The following is a 15654-nucleotide window of genomic DNA, read 5'->3' on the forward strand; positions in this document are numbered from 1 at the left end:
AGTGCTGGTGCTTTAAGTGTGTGGGCTCATTTAATAAAGCTTCTAACAACTCAATGAGAGAGGTACTATTAACACTCCTATTTCGTAGATGAGGAAACTGTGCCCCACCCAGGTTAAGTAATTTTCCTAAGATCACACAGTATGTGGGATAGCCAGTGTAAGGTGGATGACCCAGATGGAAGTTAGAAGGCGGATAAGTTTGAAGTGAGTTGAAAGCTTCATTGGGCTTAGACTCCTGGAAAGAGGAGTTCTGATCTGCTATAGATAGATGTTCAGAGCACCAACAGAAAAGCCCGTGGGCGGGAGCAACAGGAGGGCACTCCTTACATTCTCAGAGAGTCTGAAAAATTAGCACATGGTCACTGCTATTAGGTACCCGCACAGGCTTACCTCAAGGACAAAGCTGAGTCTAACTGTTCCAAAGAGAGACAGTAGCCACAGAAGAGTCCAGAAACTCAGTGATGAAGGTGAAAAGATAGAATGGCAGCTGGTGCTGCCTGTACAGTGTGCATTCACCCTCAGACTCTATCTGCCCAGTCTTGAGGCCAGGCATCTACTTCCATGGAAAAGACAGATGCATCAGGCTTCCAGTGAATATAGCCTCTTCGGTGATTCTTGAAAGGCGTTCTAATGATTCTTGGCCTCACTGCTTAATTTTTTTTTTTTTTTTTACAGATAACTGCTAAAAGTAGGCATATTTCACTAGTAAATGAACTAATAAATTGACTTTTTGATTTATAGTTCTTCTCTTATGAATTTAGACAGTGTTATCTAACCCCTCCCCCCCAAGTCCAATTAACTGTGAGACTTCTACAGGATGGGGTTTTTGTATCCGCAAGGTTGACAACCAAACCAGACCTTAAGTTCAAGTCATCGAGGGAAGAGTCTTGGCACCTAGCCAGTCAGCTGGCCTGTTCCAACAGCACTGTGTGCCAGATACACATCTCCATCCATCTTTCAGCAGAGACCGGCTGAAGAAACAAGGTGCCTCAAATGCAGGTGCTCCTGTTGGCATCCCACAGTACATGTTTGTCTGTGAGAGGCCTTGAGGAATGACAGCAGTGAGCCCAGAAAGCCTGTCAAGACGAAGGTAGTCATTAAGAGCCAGGCAGATCTGCATCTGAGCTCTGCCCAAATTCATTAGCTGTGCGTCTTAGGCAAGTTGCATAACCTTGTTGGTCACTAATTTCCTCACCTGAAAATTAGAGATAATGATGGTATTCTACCTCATAGGGAGGGTCGGGGAAGTAAATGGGAAAGTGTATAGACTATGATTAACACGTGCTGGACATCATTACCATTAGAGTAGTTGAGGTCCTGTCAAAGGCATTCAAGAGATTCAAAGATGTGAAAAGAGTAGAGACTGGTGGATTGGGCAAAAAAGATGTTTTAATGACCTCCATTTCATCCCAGTGACAAGGGAGGGATTCTAATCCTAGGGTTATGGCTGAACCGACAACACAGGACACTGGACAGATGAGATTGACAGCAGTTTATAAGTATATACACTTGGCACCAGCGGAGAACACAGCTGGCCATGCCAGGGTGCGACTGTACTCAGGAGCAGCGGGACCAGGGGCTGTGGGAGGCAGGCTTTGTAACATAAAGAGGATCGAGTGCCCTCTGGCTCCTGCCAGAGGATGTGAGTGGTTTATTTGAAAAATTGGGGCTGTAGGGAACTAAATCCCACTGCTCAAGGATAAACAGGAACTGTACCTGGTCCCTTTATAAGAAAGATTATTTGGCTACAGGACCTCATCCATGGCAGCAGAGCAGGTAGTGGAATTTGTGATTAAGCCCTTGGAGGCTCTCCTGATTTTACCAAATGAAAAGGCAGCACATAATATTGATCCTTAATTTTAGACTTGATACTAGGAAAGAGAATACAGGCCTTGAAATGCTCTTTAATACCATTTTCAGGGGATCTGAGTAGGAGGCTATGGAAAAAAGTAGAGTTGTCTGATTCTGTGGGGGAAGACTGGTGGCACAGTGGCTAGGAAGGATATGTCACAATAGATCATATATAATGTCATGAACCAAGATCTCTTCACTGTATTCATTTCAGCATATGTTTATCAAATGGCTGTACCATTGTAGGCCCTTCCAAGGCTTGACCGGGCTTGGTGGACTACTTAACTTGAGATCGGGAGCAATTTGTCCTCTAGTTACTTGGGCAGCAGCCAGGGAAGCTGAGCTAGTCCTGGAGGACCAGGTTGCTGAAATGCATTTTAAAGGAGTTCGGCTTGGTGCCAGGCCATAGCGCTAGTCACTAAGGCCTGGTTATTGGACTCTTCCATATTTTGTATGTTTTATTTCCAGAGCTATTCTGGAGTTTTGTTTTTCAGGCTGGAGCCAAGGACAGATGGAAAAAAAAGGATTTGACTTTGTTACTTTTTAGAGGTGAAGGGTTGCTTAAAGCATGATAATTAGATGTGAAAAACTGAGATTTGGGAAGAGGTAATGTCATGTCCTTTGTGACTCAGAGAGGATTCCTTGAACCCACAGCATTCATATCACCTGGAGCTTATTAGAAATGCAGAATTCAGGCCCCACCCAGAACTTCTGGATCAGAATCTTTTGGCAAGATCCCCCATGATTCTTACCCACATGAAAGCTTGAGAAACTTCTAGTGGACAGAGGGCATGAGCTTTAGAATCCGGCTGGCTGGGTTAAAATCTCAGTTTCTCTACTGATTTGCTATGTGATCTTGGGCCTGTTCCTTAACTTCTTCACTATCAGTACTTGTTTTAAATTGGACTTGACGTTCTTGCCAGATTGTTAGTATTAAAGGAGGTAACATGTAAAAAGTTCTTATAAACATAACAAGGTACTTAATTATTAGTAGCTCTTATTAGTGGTTATTTGATGATTAATATTCTAGTATAATTTGGTAGAATATGAAGAGAGAGCAAAATATCATTAAGACTAATTTGTTGAGAGACATGAATTGGTAATTGAGAACAATATAGTCTCTTGAGCCAGTGGGGCAGTTCCCTCAGAGTGAGACTGTAAGTATACTTGTTAAGTGACCTAGAGTTGACAGCTATACTTCTTAATGGCTGCTGAGCTCTTGGAAGGGAGAATGATCTGCAGAAGTGGTAGCTAAGCCTTGGCATTCAGTGAGGCTTTCGCATTACAAAGGAAAGAACCATGGCTTGAGAATTGAGACGTGGGCTCTTTTTTGCCCCTTATTAACTCTGTGGCCCATAATAAGGCATTTGGCATCTCTGAGCCTTAGTCTTCGAGGATAAATGGGATGATGGGGCACAAATCCCAGTATATAAGCAAGGTATTATTATCATAGCATCATCCTTACTTGATTTCTGCCATAGAGCTCAGTAGACAGCACCCCAAATCCCCAACAGTGTGTTTTCTGCCTGATTCAGCTGCTTTAGAATTTTGAATGCTGAGTTCTTCAGAGCTGTGCTGTCTACCTGGATTCCCCAGTGACCAGGATGTACTTAGGGAAGCACACAGGTCAGTCAGGTGTTGCTGCAAATCTTAGGGACTGGAACAGGAGTAGACCAGCATTTGGGATGGAATGATGATGGTAGTGATGATAACATTAGAAATAACCATGATGATACATAAGAAAAGATACTACCATAAACCCAAGAGTGTCAGATACAAAAATCTTCATCCCTTACACTATAAATTGCTGCCTTTCAGGCTGTCAGTGTAAGATAAGAGACCAAATGACAGCTGCTTTTGAACTTGAGAAATCTGGGCCCGCTAAAAGCTACAGTCACCCTTTTCTAACCTCACCAATCCTCCTTGCATTCTCAGAAATAATTGCTAGTGGTTCCCTTTTAACTTAGCTGATTCCTTAGATACCTTACATTTTAAATCATCCTTTTGTGTGGAGCAAATGCCCCATTTCTTGTCTCAGAATGTATGATCTTTGCTCTAATTATTTGAGAGTGCCTGTTATTTCACCTGATTCTGGTTGTTTGTGTGATACTAAACAGCCATGAGGTTATAGCTGACTCAGATCAAAGAGCAACTCTGCCTCTCAGGACCTCAGTTTCCTTCCTTAAAAAAGGAAGAGATTGCACTAAGGTCATTTAGTCATATGACAAGAGTACGTGATAGATAAAGTAATGAACTGTTTGCTGAAAGCAATGAATAGGGCTCAGCAAGGTCCCTTCCAGCTTTCTGGTTCCAGCAGAGCCAAGGCATTAAGAGAAGTAAAAATTTTATTCAGGAGATAGGGATTATCAATAGCAACAGTAAGGGAAAAAATGCTCTAACGTAGCATCGAACAAGACCATAAGAGAAATGTCTTAGGCCCTGAGATAGAGGTTCTGCAAGGAGAGTACAGAATTGTTAGGGAACCAGAATAGAGGACCTCTGATCAAGTATTGGAATGGCTTTTATCATGGAACCAGAGGCTCGGTGCATGAAATTCATGCAGTGGGGGGTGGGGAGGAACGTCCCTCAGACCAGCCTGTGCCCTTTTGCAGTCCAGGAGCCCTCGGGGAATGTCTGACTGACAAGGAGCGGGCCTAAGCCAGCAGTTGGACATCCTTAGTGCTGCCGCCGAGGCAGGAGAGGCTCCCACCACCGCAGCTGCGCTCATAGGCTGTGAGCCTGGCTCAGGGTTTCTGGCTGAGCAGCGCTCCCCCTGTGGGAGCACACTAACCACCAGGGGGCAGCTCCTGTGTTGGTCATCTGCCCCCTTGTGGTCAGTGCACGTCATAGCGACCAGTCGTTCAACCATTCAGTCAATTTATATATTGGCCTTTTATTATAGGATTATATAGGATATTGGAATACAGAAATCCAGCAGAGGTGGGCCCAGCTTCTGCTCCATAGAACTCCAGTTGTCCAGTTGTAGATAATATATATAGGATGTCCATAATTCCTTCACATTGCTGCTGTCTTTTCCTCATTAGTCCATCCTACCTGTCACTGTTGTTTTTATTTCAGAAGCTTCTCCCTCAAGTAGATGTAAGTTCCTCTGCTCATTTTCTGGCCTCCCCAATCTAGGCAGCCTTGTACTCCACACTTCTTCTTGGAGACCCACTCTAGCCAGCCCAGTGTCCATATCATAATGGCACCTGCTTATCAGATACCTTTTCAGTGCCTGTTGCCTGTGCACATACATTATTTTCAGCGTATGTGCCAAGTGTTCTCTTCTGGAACTGGGTTCATGGTTCTCCCTCAGTCTGTAGTTCTTTACCTTTTCACCCTTGCCTGTTGAAATTGTACCTAACTTACATATACCTGTTCCATCCCTTTCCCTTTCTCTGTCCTTGCCACTCACTGGGATCGATCTGTTTTTCCTCTCCTCTTCTTTCTTTCCCTCTTCTTGTCTCATGTGGATTGAGTCTTTTAAGAGTTTTATTCTTCGATCATTTCAGTGTTAAGTCAACTTTATTACAAACTCCCGATGGACAAGGATCTTGTTTTATTTCACTTGGCTCCCACACGGCACCTAGCAATGTGCTGAGTAAATAGTAGGCAGTTGGCCCATAAATTATTGGTTGACTTAGGGGAAGATAAGTACAGTAAATGGGGGAATCGCAGGTCCAGTTACTGAGGCACAGAAAAGTCTCTTACTCTCCGGTAGTGGCAGTGAGGGCCTTTGTTTGTGTGCTTTGCTAAGGACATTGCCAGCAACTGTGGATTTCAGAACATCTATTTTATTAAACTAAGCAATACATATCGAAACTGTAAGTTTTTATATTCCTCTATGTTCACTAAAGGGATTATATAGCTTCTACCAACTATGACTTAGTTGCTACTTTTGTGTTTTGTGGTTTTTTCCTCCTGTGACTGTTGTTTCTCTGTAACTTAAAGAATCTTCAAACTTCCAATTCGTTTTTGGAAGTAGGCAGAATAAAATTGTAAGTGAATAGATAGATAATAGATAGATAGATAGATAGATAGATAGATAGATAGATAGATAAAATATATGTGTGCTTTCTTTAGAAAGCTGGCCTATTTTTCACTTTATGTTGAAGTCCCATTTGTGTTTCGGGTCATTATGCAGCACTTGGTTCAACCAATTAAGTTTTTTCAAAGTATCTTTATATCAGTATGGTCTTTTCTTGAGGCTTTAATATTGTTCCTTTGAGGAACATTCATCATTCTGGTGCTCTTTTGTTGGTTAAATGTTTTCCCCCTAGGACCTTTGACAATTTTCCCAAGACTAGCAATTTCAGGAAGTGCTTAATAACATGATTTAGATTGCCTCTATATGAGAATCTACAGGATTCCCTTAGAGATTTCCAACATGCAGTGTTTACACTATAGTTTCTTAACTCTGAAAAGCACATGTTTGTGACATTCTAGCTATGCTATATTCTCTCTCCTCCATTTAACATCTTTGCAAAGGGAGTTAGGGGTAAACTCACTAAAATATATGTCAGAGGCTTTTACATTTTAGTTGTGAGATCAGCAAATTATAATTTACCAGCCGTGGGCAAACTACGGCCCGCAGGCCGGATCCGGCTGTTCTATCCGGTTCTCTTGCCTCCCTTCCGCTCCTTTACTTTGAATTTATATTAGTTCACACAAACACTCCATCCATGCTTTTGTTCCGGCCCTCCGGTCCAGTTTAAGAACCCATTGTGGCCCTCGAGTCAAAAAGTTTGCCCACCCCTGACTTAGCCTCTATAGTATATTTCCGCATCCCCCAAATCACTAGTGTATCCCTCAGTGACAGTAGTACGTACCTGAAAGTGGTCTACAAAGATTATATAGTTTAATTGTTTATTTACAGATAGATACTTCAGCTGTCATGTCAGATGGCTAGCTTCAAGTTTGGCTCAGTGGATAGAGTATCAGCCTGCGAACTGAAAGGTCCCAGGTTTGATTCCGGTCAAGGGCACATGCCCAGGTTGTGGGCTCGATCCCCAGTGGGGGACTTGTAGGAGGCAGCCGATCCATGATTCTCTGTCTCCCTCTTCCTTCTTCTCTGAAATCAATCCTATCTAATAAAAGAGTAATATGCAAATAGACCATACCTCTGCTACACCCACAAGCCATGCCCACCAGCCAATCAGGAGCAAGTATGCAAATTAACCCAACCAAGATGGCTGCAGCCACAGAGAGAGCAGGAGGCTTGGGTTTCCCTGGCAATAGAGGAAGCCAGGCTTTCTGCCTGCCCTGGCCTGCCTTGGCCTCCGCTTAAGGCTACAAAGTTTCAATTATAGAAGATAAATAAATCCCAACAAAAATGGCAGCAGCCACGGAGCTGGAGAGAGCAGGAGGCTTGAGTTGCCCCCGGCGATGGAGGAAGCCAAGTTTCCGCAGCCCTGGCCTGCCTTGGCCTCCGCTTAAGGCTACAAAGTTTCAATTATAGAAGATAAATAAATCCCAACAAAAATGGCTGCGGCCACGGAGCAAGCAGGAGGCTTGGCTCTGCTCAAGGCTACAAAGTTTCAATTATAGAAGATAAGTAAATCCCAGATACCAGGGCCTCCTCTTGGGTCGCCAGGGGGCGTGGCCAGCCTGCATACCACCACAGGCCCCTCACCTAGGCCGCCCCATGCCCCAAGGGAACCCCCACCCTGCTCCGGGACACCCTTCAGGGCAAACCAGCTGGCCCCCACCTGTGCACCAGGCCTCTATCCTATCTAATAAAAGAATAATATGCAAATTGACCATCACTCCAACACACAAGATGGCTGCCCCCATGTGGTCAAAGATGACTGCCCCCATGTGGACACAAGATGGCCACCACAAGATGGCCAGCAGGGGAGGGCAGTTGGGAGGGTCCAGGTCTTCAAGGGAGGGCAGTTGTGGGCGATCAGGCCACCAGGGGAGGGCAGTTGGGAAGGGACCAGGCCTGCAAGAGAGGGCAGTTGGGGGTGATCAAGCCTGCAGGGGAGGGCAGTTAGGGGTGACCAGGCCTGCAGGGGAGGGCTGTTAGGGGCAAACAGGCTGGCAGGGGAGTGTTTAGGGGGTGATCAGGCTGGCAGGCAGAAGCGGTTAGGGGCAATCAGGAAGGCAGGCAGGTGAGCAGTTGGGAGCCAGCAGTCCTGGATTGTGAGAGGGCAGTCAGACATCCCTCGAGGGGTCCCAGATTGGAGAGGGTGCAGGCTGGGCTGAGGGACACACACCCCCGTGCACGAATTTCGTGTAAAAATATATTTAAAAAAAACTATTTAATGAGAATTATTCACATCTTCTCTTGGTGGTAATAATAACAGCTAACACATGAAGTATTTATCATGTGCTAAACACTGTTTTACGTGTAAATACACCCACACTTTATTCTTTTAAAAGCAACATATAGCTGGGTGCTTTTTTCCCCCCTTTTTAAAAAGCCAAACAGAGAATCTCTCTGCCTTTTAATTTTTTGAGAGAGAGAACGGGGGCGGGGGGGGGGGGGGGAGAGAGAGAGAGAGAGAGAGAACAAGAACAGAGAAACATCAATTGGTGGCTTCCCGCATGTGCCCTGACCAGGAATCAAACCCAGTATCTTTTGGTGCATGGAATGACACTCCAACCAACTGAGCTGTACCAGCCAGGGCTCTCTGCTTTTTAACAAGAAAGTTTAATCTGCCTTTTTAAAAATTGTAATTACTAACACATTTGGAATTATTTCAACCGTCTTAAGTTGTTTTTTCATTTATTACACTTTCTTTGCCTTCCTTTTTCCCTTTTTTTAATTGCTATTGGATCAATCACATTTTTCTTTATTCCCTTTTATACCTCTTGTTTGCAAATATTTATTTAGCTTCTATTCCCTTTTGCCCTTATCTGTTAACATACATCACTTAACAAAGGTTAAAGTTAATCATTGTTTTTGTCATCCCCTTGAGCTTGGAACACTTTAACTCTAGTCTCCCTTCTTTCATCTTCTATGTTGTTGATTTTTAATTTCAGAGAGGCAGTAGAGTTTTAACTACCTCAGAACCAGACTGCCTGAGTTTGGACCTTGACCTAGTTGTGTAACTCTGGGTAAGTGTAACCTCTCTTATCTAGAATAATAAGAGTACTTACTTTATGGAATTGTTAAAAGGATTAAATGAGTTCATGTAAATGGTACCTGGCACATAGTAAGCATTTAATAAGTGGTAGGTACTATGGTTATCATTATTCTACTTTGTTTTTAACCTCCCCTTCCCATGCCCATTTTTAAACAGTCAGTGCATTTTTTTTAAATATATTTTATTGATTTTTTACAGAGAGGAAGGAAGAGGGATAGAGAGTTAGAAACATCGATGAGAGAGAAACATCGATCAGCTGCCTCCTGCACACCTCCTACTGGGGATGTGCCCGCAACCAAGTTACATGCCCTTGACCGGAATCGAACCCGGGACCTTTCAGTCCGCAGGCTGACGCTCTATCCACTGAGCCAAACCGGTTTTGGCCAGTCAGTGCATTTTAGGTATACCAACACATTTCTTAATTTCTTTTTTATTGAGATATAATTAACATGCAGTCCAATGAGCTTAAGTTTTCTATTTTAATAGTTTTGACAAATAATCTACACTTTAATGACCATCCAAAATAAGATGTAGAACATTTCCATTTTCCCAGAAAGTTCCTTTGTGTGTCTTTCTATTCAGTTCCCTTCCCTGCCCTACCCCAACAGCCTCCACAAACACTATCTGATTTTTATCACTGTAGATCAGTTTTGCCCATATTTCTGTTACCTCTAAATTAAGTCATGTGGTTTGTATTCTTTTGTGTTTTCCTTTGACTTAATATTTTAAAAATTTGTCCATGTTGTTGCCTTATCAGTAGTTCATTTTCTTTACTATAAGAAACCTCCACACCATTCTCCCAAGTAGTTGTACCATTTTACACTTCCACCAGCAATGTATGAGCGTTCTAGTCACTCCACATCCTCACCAACATTTGGTGTTACCAGTCTGTGATTTTAACTTTTCTACTGGATATATTTAACAGTTTCTTTGCTTGCCACTTGCTTTTGTTTTTCCTTTACATTGTACCCCTTTCTTTCTGATTCAGTTTCCTTCCTTTGGTAATTCTCTTAATGACAGTCAGTGAATCTTTTATCTTTGTCTAAAGATGAGGTTATATCAAACTGGATATAGATACTTGATTGATAGTTATTTTCCTTAATATATGAAAACTTACTCCATTTTATTCTGACATTTGTTTTTATTAATGAGAAGTCTGTATTAGTCCAGTTGTCATTCTCTGTATTAGTCCAATTGTCATTCTCTTATAAGTAATATCTTTTTCTCTTGGATTTTTTACAATTTTTTTCCCTGTGTTACTTTGATCTTTTTATTCTGAAGACTCATGTCTGTCTTTAATTCTAGAAAATTCTCAGAAATTGTATCTTCAAATTGCTTTTCCCACATGTTTGCCATTGCCTCCATCTGGAGCACCTATTAGATGCATGTGCAACCTTCTTATTCTATCTTCCATGTCTTTTAGCCTCTCTTTCATATTTCTGCTTCTTTAACTCTGCCACCTCCCAAGTAATTTTCTCAGACTTCTCTTCCTAATCACTAATTTTCTCTTTAGTTATATCTAATCTATTTAATTCATCAATGGATGAATTTTGGTGACTTAATTTTTTATTCCTAAAAGTTCTTTTTCACATTTGCCTATTCTTTTTTCATATTATCTTGATCTTTCATATGGCCTTCTTTTATTCTACCTGCTTATTAAAATGAAACAAGTTTAGCATTTCCCATAATATTCTATAATTTTTATGGTTTTCAGTTCTTGGGAATGCTATTTGTGTTATTTCTTGCATTTACTGACTTTCCTTTTTGGTGATTCATTTCCTCATGTGACTTTTTATTTTTATTGCCATTTTGGGATGATACAGAGAGCCTCCTATATCAATCTGGGCAAGGCACCTCTTGTTTAGTTTTCATTAACCCCTACTCCCATTTTCCTCCCCGCATAGCACCCACTCTTACGTATATTTGATAAAATGTCCTTGGCTGTATATGTCACTTTATATACCATATAGTATTGTTTTGATTGTGTATTTTTGACTTATGTAAATGCTGTCATGCTCTAGATCTCATTCTGGTTCTTATATTTTTACTCAACACTGGTTATTTAAGATCTATGTTTTGGCCTGAATAACTACTTGGTGGTTCTTTGTAATGCACTATATTCCATAGTATACATCATAGACACTTAACATTCTTTTCGTGATGGACATCTAAATTGCCTCTCCTCTCCCTGCTACCACAGACAATACCCAGTGATCTTTTTGGCTATGTTTTCTTATGTGAGAATTTTTCTAGGATATATACCTAGAATTATGATTCCTGGGTCATAAGGCATATATGCACAGAAAATTTAACTAAACATTACCAGAATTTTTTTTTCCAGGACAGCTGTATCAATTCGTAAACCCACCAGTGGTGCCCTGGATGCAAATCCATGTTCCAGCACACGTTTCTGTGAGACCTTGGAGAAATTACTCAATCTCTTTGGCCTTAGGCTCCCCGTCAGTACAGCATCTGCCTTGTCCAAATAAGTGTTAGATGCTGTTGTAACAACGACTACTACTATAGTGGTTGTCAATTAAATAAGCTTTTCCGTCTCTGAATTATGTAGTTATATAATTTTCCCATTTCCCATCTCCACTTGGATTTCAATGTTTTCCCTAAGATTTACAGAAACCTCTTCAATAGTCTAGATTTGATTCTTTGTTGCCTTTAAACTTTGCAAATATTATCTCCTAGTTCTACCATTAGTCCATTTGTCTGTTAATTTATGTCTACAGAGTTCTTTGACAGAAACCTTTAATATCAGTATAGTTAAATTTATCCTTTACCTTTTTTTCTTCTACCTTTTTTTTTTGGCTTTTAGTTTAAAAAGTTTTTCTACCCTTGCTTCAAAGATACCCTCTGACATTTTCTACTGTTAGCTTTTATAGATTTGCCTTTCACATTCATGTTTCCTCATATGGCTTATAATAGTGAGCTCTTTTCTATATTTTCCTTTTTCCCTGTGTGAGTCTATGCCTAGGGTTTTGAAAGTATTCTGGGGTTTTTTCTGCTGCATGTCAAAGACCAGTTTTTATGTTAATTTCTCTGCTCAGGATTTCTGTAGGATGCAGGGTGTACATTTGGATGTTATACCTCTATGGCATAAGCCTTCACATTACCACTTGTTCTGATCGATGGCACACACTCTTTCTGAGCAGCCCTTCCAAATGTACGAAGAAGTGGAAAATTGGGTCTCTGAATGGTTTGCCTCAAAACAAGAAAAGTTCTGTTGGGACGGTATCCACAAATTACCTGAATGATGGGGGAAATGTGTAGCTAGCGATGGACATTACTTTGAATAAAGCACTTTTGATGTTTCTCTTGAAATTATCGTGCTTTCTTTGATTACAAAATCCACATTATTAACCGGTACACTTGGTATAAAGCAAAAAGTATATTAAAAATAACAGGATAGAAAGACATATGTCAAAATAACACTGGTTGCCTTTGTTAGCAGAATTATAGATAATGCCCTTTCTACTCCACCATTATTTCTTTCTTTTTTTTTTTTTACATTGAACAATTTACTATTTTACATAGTTAGATGTTAGTTTATTCATAGTCTCTGCACCGAATTTGAGGTTCTATCCTAAGTGGTTTGCTTCTCTACTTATTTTACAGAAAGCAGCTGATAATGCTGAAGGACAAGGAAGTGAGGAGGCTGACATGAGACGTAAAAGAGTTGAAGCTCTTAAGATATAGACTGGAAATGGTTTTCTTAGAGAAAATTGAAACTTAGGCTAGAGAATTGTGTTAAGCCTTTTGTAGTTCAGTCATCGGTATTCTCTTAATTTTTCTTTCCCTTGTTTTGGCAGCACTTGTTGCACCTCCCACAGCCCATTAACTACCTAGGAAGGAGCAAGGGAGGGCTATAAGGTCAAGCTTAATTATGCTAAGAGGGCTCTGCCCTCCAAGCTGGGACTTGTTTTTGGCCCTGCCACTGGTCAGTCGGAGGCTTAACCCTATAGCTGCTCCCTACAGATAAGGAGTATGAAAAGAAAAGGGAGACAAGAATGACTTCTAGATTTTTAGCCTGAACAACCAGAAGGACAGAATTGCTGTGAAGTGGGCAAGATGGCAGGAGCGTTTTAAATGTTAAGTTTAAGAAACACGTCAGGTCTCCAGTTGGAGATTTGCTTGCATAGTTGAAGGTGTACATTGGGTGCTCCGAGGAGAGGTCTGAGAGGAAATACAGATCTGAAAGCTGTCCGCATTTAGAGATTTCACACTTAAGGAATCAGATGAGAGAGAAGATGTGAGTGAGGTGAGATGACTGAGTCCTGAAGCACTCCAAACGTGAGAGGTCAAAGTGATGCAGAGGGCATCTGGCCAAAGGAAACTAAGAAGGCTAGTGAGGCGCTAGGAGAACCAGAGAGCAGGAGCAAGTGGAAATGCATTTAAGAGGGAGGCAGTGATGACTTGTGTACAATGTTGCAGGTAGGTGGGATAAGATGAGGACATTGTGCTATAACTGTCTATGTATTTGTCTCCTCCAGTTGGCTGAGAACTCATGGGTAGCAGGAACACATACTTACAGCTTTGAAAGCAGTGATATATGGGCATGCCATTTAATGGCTGTTTTCCCTTAGGCTGGTTCTCTCAGCCCCTTGCATTTCAGTCTCATCTGAAAATGGGGAGAATGTAGTATATTTCCCACAGAGTTGTTGTGAGGCTTAAATAAGATCGTGAGGCTTAAATAAGATCATCCAGGTGAAGCACTAAGTATAGTCCTGTTCATGTAGTTAAACAATGACAGTTATCAGCACTGTTAATTTTGTGTACCTGGCTCAGTGCCCCTTCATATTAAGCATCATTTGTTAATGAATGAGTGAATTGCCTTTTGTTGGTTTGTTTTAATATTTCATTCAAGGCACTTCCCTGTGTGTTGTGAAGTATTAACATGGCCTTTTGGGGTTTCTCTAGGATCTAGTGCTGATCCTCACAAAGCGGATCCTGGAAGAAGAGAGGAAGAGACGGCCTCGCGGCAGAGCCCATGCGATGGAGCTCCCCAACTACAGCCGGCAGCTGCTCCAGCAGCTCTACACGCTGTGCAAGGAGCAGCAGTTCTGTGACTGCACCATTTCTATTGGGACCATTTACTTCAGGGCCCACAAACTCGTCCTGGCTGCTGCCAGCCTCCTCTTCAAAACCCTGCTGGACAACACAGACACCATCTCCATCGATGCATCTGTGGTGAGCCCCGAGGAGTTCGCCCTCTTGTTAGAGATGATGTACACTGGCAAACTACCTGTGGGCAAGCACAACTTCTCCAAAATCATCTCTTTAGCCGACAGCCTCCAGATGTTTGACGTGGCTGTTAGTTGTAAAAATCTTCTGAGTAGCCTTGTAAACTGCTCTGTTCAGGGTCAGGTGGTGAGGGATGTCTCTGTGCCACCCTCGGAGTCATTCAGGAAGGAGTCAGAGAAGCCCGAAGAAGAAATCCTTTCTTCAGAGGGTGCGGGAGAGCCTCCTCCTCCCCGGGAGGGTTCCACCCCTGTGACGGCCGAGACGCAGGAAGCCGTCCCTACGGTTGCACAAGAGATGAGTGTGGGTCCTTCCCCTGCCCAGGAGCGTCAGGGCAATGCAGACGCCCCAGCGGAGACTCCTCTCACTGCGGAAATCTGTCCTTCCTCCCCTGTTGTCCAAGCCTTCAGTGAGGCAAAGGAGGCCAGCACAGAACCAGGTAATACGTGTGTAATAGTTGTTTTGTAATCTATCCTCCTATCGTCAATTACTGGATTCAATGACCTTTATGAATTTTTTTGTTTCATTGATAAATTTACCAAAGACCACTGTTAGATAGGATATAAAAATCCAATACATTACTCCTACCAGGGCATTCTTCTTGTAAAAGTATCTGTGTTTGTGAGTGTTAAAAATCTGAAGCTGAACTACAGAGCAGAAAAGCAATATTGGAATAACAGTGCACCATTTTTGTACTTGCCCATTACTTTAACCAGGATGAGGATGGCACAAAGAAGGAAGATGTTAGAGACAAAGTTTTCTATTTATTACTGATAACTGGTGTGCTGTATGACTCACAGGTGCAGTTTATGACCTGAAGCTTCTCAGCTTAAACTTTTAAAAGTCATTTCAAGTAATGAATCACTGATTTTTTTATTTTGTTTTACATTCAGAGTATGAGACAAAACACTCCCAGATGAATTTTCTTCTAGAAAATGAAAGTATCTTCTCAGATGCACTCTTGGTTACCCAGGATGTTTTAAAAAAACTAGAGGAATGTTCAGAAATTAAAGGTTTCCAGAAGGAGGTAGGTACTGAGTTTTACTTGCTAGTTTCATGTTCTCAGGGTACCAGATCTGCTTCTAAAATAGGACAGAAATATGAAAATGCAAAATCCCCCAGAGTTTCGGCTTTTTCAAACTATTTTTTTTTTTACATTTATTCCCTAAAGTACTAGGCAAGATACTCTCAAAACAAAATTGTATTTTGATTAACAGGTGAATTCCAGCTTATAACTAATTTCGATTCTTAAGTGATTATAACATCCCCTCCAGTTAATCAAGGATTAAACAAAACAACAAATACTTAACACATGGTACAAAAAGGATGTAATATAAACTTACCTGGTAAATTGTATCCAATGTTTAGGACTACAATGGCCATTTTCAGCTATCCAAACAAGAATGGTGAACATTTAGTATGCTATGTTTGGAGCATGTGTTATCTCATTTAATCCTCACAAAAA

General features: G+C 41.6%; 1 protein-coding gene across 2 annotated transcripts in view; it reads left to right on the forward strand.

Annotated features, from left to right (window-relative positions):
• Positions 1 to 15654, forward strand: part of ZBTB40 (zinc finger and BTB domain containing 40) — a 61877-nt gene that overhangs the window by 12198 nt on the left and 34025 nt on the right. The window contains exons 2-4 of one of the 2 annotated variants that reach the window (XM_080655045.1): positions 8839 to 8913; positions 13869 to 14628; positions 15083 to 15216. In XM_080655045.1, coding sequence (XP_080511171.1) covers positions 13944 to 14628; positions 15083 to 15216 — 819 coding nt within the window. In that variant the 5' untranslated portion in view covers positions 8839 to 8913; positions 13869 to 13943. The remainder of the gene's footprint in view (positions 1 to 8838; positions 8914 to 13868; positions 14629 to 15082; positions 15217 to 15654) is intronic. The other variant, XM_080655046.1, reaches the window with a different exon arrangement.

This window comes from Plecotus auritus, assembly GCF_963455305.1.
Source record: "Plecotus auritus genome assembly, chromosome: 2".
Classification (NCBI taxonomy): Eukaryota; Metazoa; Chordata; class Mammalia; order Chiroptera; family Vespertilionidae; genus Plecotus; species Plecotus auritus.